Below are 3,356 nucleotides of genomic sequence, written 5' to 3'. Positions count from 1 at the left end.
AATATTTGAATGGCAAAAGGAGGTTGCCTGCTTCTGGTTTGGATGAAAAACAACCTGATGTTGAATACAAGTTTAATGGCATAGCTAGGGTATAAAGAATATGGAATGTTTGCGATTTCAAGCTATGTCTGTCACACACTTGCCTGCAGGCATGGTTATTTTTCTGCAGTAGAATACTTCCACTTTTTTTTTCAGGGAAAAAGCCATTTTCTTCTTTCCCTTCTATTCGTACAGTTGCAATTCTAAGCACTAAGTGCTTCTTTTTCACTAGTTTAAGTCAGTGCAGGTTTGAAAGATAAGCATATGAAGGATGTATCATCCACCTTCTACTAGGCTAAAAACCTAGAGCTGAACCCCCCTTCCCTACAGAAAGCACCATGATAGAGCTCAGGAAAGCACAGCACAAGCAAACACAAAGAACTCACGTTTGAGGTTGTGATGGGTCATCTCCCAGAGAAACGCTCTCCCCTTGGATTTCGTTGAAGCACTTCTCACAGAAATGATACCTGTCAGCAAGAAGGCCATATTTGGGTGAACTGCTCCGTCCACACAACACAGCCCAAGGCAAGCAACGGAGCCACCAATCACAGCAGGCCAAGGAAGGGACAGGAGCAGAGAGCAGGTCATCAACGGCGACAAGGATATTCAATGATGCGGATTTATGGGCCCCACATTGGGTTTGGTTGGTTTGGTTTTTTGGTTTGGATTTTTTTTTTTTGCGCAATCAAAGCCAAGCGCAGACAATGACAAGCATGAAGGAGAAATTAAAAAAAATAACACACACACGAACAAAGAAATGGGGGTTTGCAGGACAAAAACAAAAACACAGAAGCAAGACAAGACAACACAAAGCAGAAAGCCAAGGCAAAGCACAGATTAGCATTAAATCTCTCAAATGGGTTCACAAGCAGCAAACGATAAAAACAAATTAAACAAGAGTATTCCATTTTAGCATACCCATACCCTCTTCATTTTAATAATCCATGCCACGTACAGCAAAGAATTAAAATGAGACAGGGGAAAGAGCAGAAGGAAGGAGGAACTGCTACTCTGACTTGTACATCAGCACAGCAGTTCTGTTGGGAGGAGGATCTGCAGGAGATCAGTGGAAGAGAGGTAGTCTTCCATCTTAAATGTATAAATGCTAAAAGGTCACAATATTCTCTCCCAGTTGAAAGGAAAAACTAAATACCAGAAACTTTAGGAACAATAAAATTTGTCCTTAAAATTCTTACAGACTAATAGAACTGTCAAACCCCATGTTAACTAACATGAACTAGACACATAATGCTCTACATGGATATGACTCTGCCATAGCCCAGTCTGCACATAGAACAGTCCAGCCATCACTACAGCAAGCATTACAGAAAAAGATTTCATTTGTACTTAGATAAAATAGAGATAAATTCAAGATTCTACCCTAGCCTTCAAAAATGTTCTAAAGCTGTGGCTTCTCCATTATAAGGCATGCTAACTGAGTGCACAGGGCAGCTAAAAATAAAAATAAAAAATCCAAACAAATTCATTATAAAGCCATACTAATCTATGTTTTTAGCAACTGTTAGGCTGAAAAGACGAGTCTCAACCTCCTTTCCCAGTTTTCATCTGAGATAGTGCAGAGAACAGTACTTCTGGAATAAAACATTTCAATCTATAGATATATGCATCTGTATATATGATGCAATCTACAAGTCACATGTAGGCACCTGTTACAATGCAAACATTCCCTTCTAACATTTGCAAACATGTCAAATGTCAGATTTCTGAGCAATAGTATTTTGGTTCATCTAGTACTTGCCTATGGACAAACATAAGCAGAACATACTGACAGGACATGACAAGCTCTACTCTACATGCAAGTCTAAAACTACAACACCTATTGTGGGGTATTATAAGACTAAAGAAGTAGGAGAAGCTTAAAAACCACCATTTTCTGCTATAAACCTTTATGAAGTTTTACAAGGTTAAGATGTAACTTATATAATCTTTGACTGCTTTCATCTGACCAGGTGCTTAAGGAAACTACAATTCTTGGAAAATTTTGGCTTTCAGGCAAAATCCTTTGTGTTTTTGTCGTTATGGTTTGTTTTGGGGCTGGTTCTTTCATTTGTTTGAAGTTTTGGAATGAACGGAGAGCAGGAACTAAATAAATTGATGGATCTTGGACTTAAGCAGTTCTCTGCTCTAATAGGTTCACTCTGATGACAGGCAAGGGAATATGGGAATGTTAAAGCATGTGTTTGCCTGTTTCTTCCTGCCTCACTTTCCCAGAGATGACCTTCAGAGATGACTAGCAAGAAACCTCCTTTCAGAAGTCAAGTTACTTTAAATCCTTTAATAAACCCCAATTAAAAAAGGATACTCAAAAGAGCTGTAGAAGGGACAGCATTTTACAGAGCTACTGATAGCTACTGCCAAGACAATTCCCTTTAAGAAACTTTGTGAGAAAAAGCAAACATCAATCTGCTGAAGATCTGAATACACACATCTTCCAGTTAAGATGTGCAATACAGAAGTAAGTTTGCTCTTCAGCATTAAAATCACAAGAAAAACCAAAGACTTGCCAAAACCACTATGTATTATGAGCATTAATACACTTCCTGCATAGTCTACTCAGTGTTCTGCATGAAAAATACTGCTGCACAGTAGGAAGTAAAAGCAACAGACTTGTATATATGATTTGTAGGTAATTGGAGATTTAATTAAATGCAGGATCAAAATGTAGTAAGACATCGCATTTCTGCAAACAAAGGAGGGAAGAGCAAAGGCTGCAGTGAACTTTTGCTCAAAGAAATCATTATTAGCACACAAGGCAAACTATTCAAGAGCACTTCCAGGAAAAAATTTTACCTTAAAACATAAAGGTGTACACATATAAAGAAGGTGTCTATGTAAATACATGCATGCCTATAACAGATTGATTGCAGCATGCACAAAACTGCACAGGCTGAGTTTTCCTTACCTGTTCTGGTAACTGTAGTAAGTGGCATCTCGAGGGATCGTGCATAGCTGTTTGCCATAGCAACACAAAGTCTGTGGTGAGAACTCCAGCTGCAAAGAGGAATGGGTCACCTTAGTACTCACACGTTTGCACTTGCTCTCCATAGAAAGCAAGTGTGACCCAGCGAACACTTCCACATTACTCTGTGCACAGATCTCTCTGTACAGCAAAGTGTACAAAGTGCTGGTCACAAAAGACATTGCGTGGGCTGTTATTCTCAAATAAACTCTTCTCCAAAGACAGAAAGCACATCAAAACAAGGGAAACAGAATTTCAATATACAGTGAAATACGGAACTTCTGAATTAATAAAAACACATCTGTTTCATTTGCAATAGCAAAAGTTTGTCCTAAAG

At 38.7% G+C, this 3,356-nt stretch overlaps 1 protein-coding gene across 2 annotated transcripts in view; it reads right to left on the bottom strand.

Annotated features, from left to right (window-relative positions):
- The window catches only part of EP300 (E1A binding protein p300), a 59,718-nt gene that overhangs the window by 16,532 nt on the left and 39,830 nt on the right, over window positions 1-3,356 (bottom strand). For both annotated transcript variants that reach the window (XM_005421865.2, XM_031057802.1), the window contains 2 exons: window positions 2,963-3,051; window positions 426-506 (listed from right to left, as the gene is read on the bottom strand). In XM_005421865.2, the coding sequence (XP_005421922.1) occupies window positions 426-506; window positions 2,963-3,051 (170 nt within the window). The remainder of the gene's footprint in view (window positions 1-425; window positions 507-2,962; window positions 3,052-3,356) is intronic.

Source organism: Geospiza fortis, unplaced genomic scaffold (assembly GCF_000277835.1).
Source record: "Geospiza fortis unplaced genomic scaffold, GeoFor_1.0 scaffold173, whole genome shotgun sequence".
NCBI classification, from domain to species: Eukaryota; Metazoa; Chordata; class Aves; order Passeriformes; family Thraupidae; genus Geospiza; species Geospiza fortis.
The sequence above is the reverse complement of the archived record's forward strand: the minus strand, read 5'-3'. Positions and strand labels throughout refer to the sequence as shown.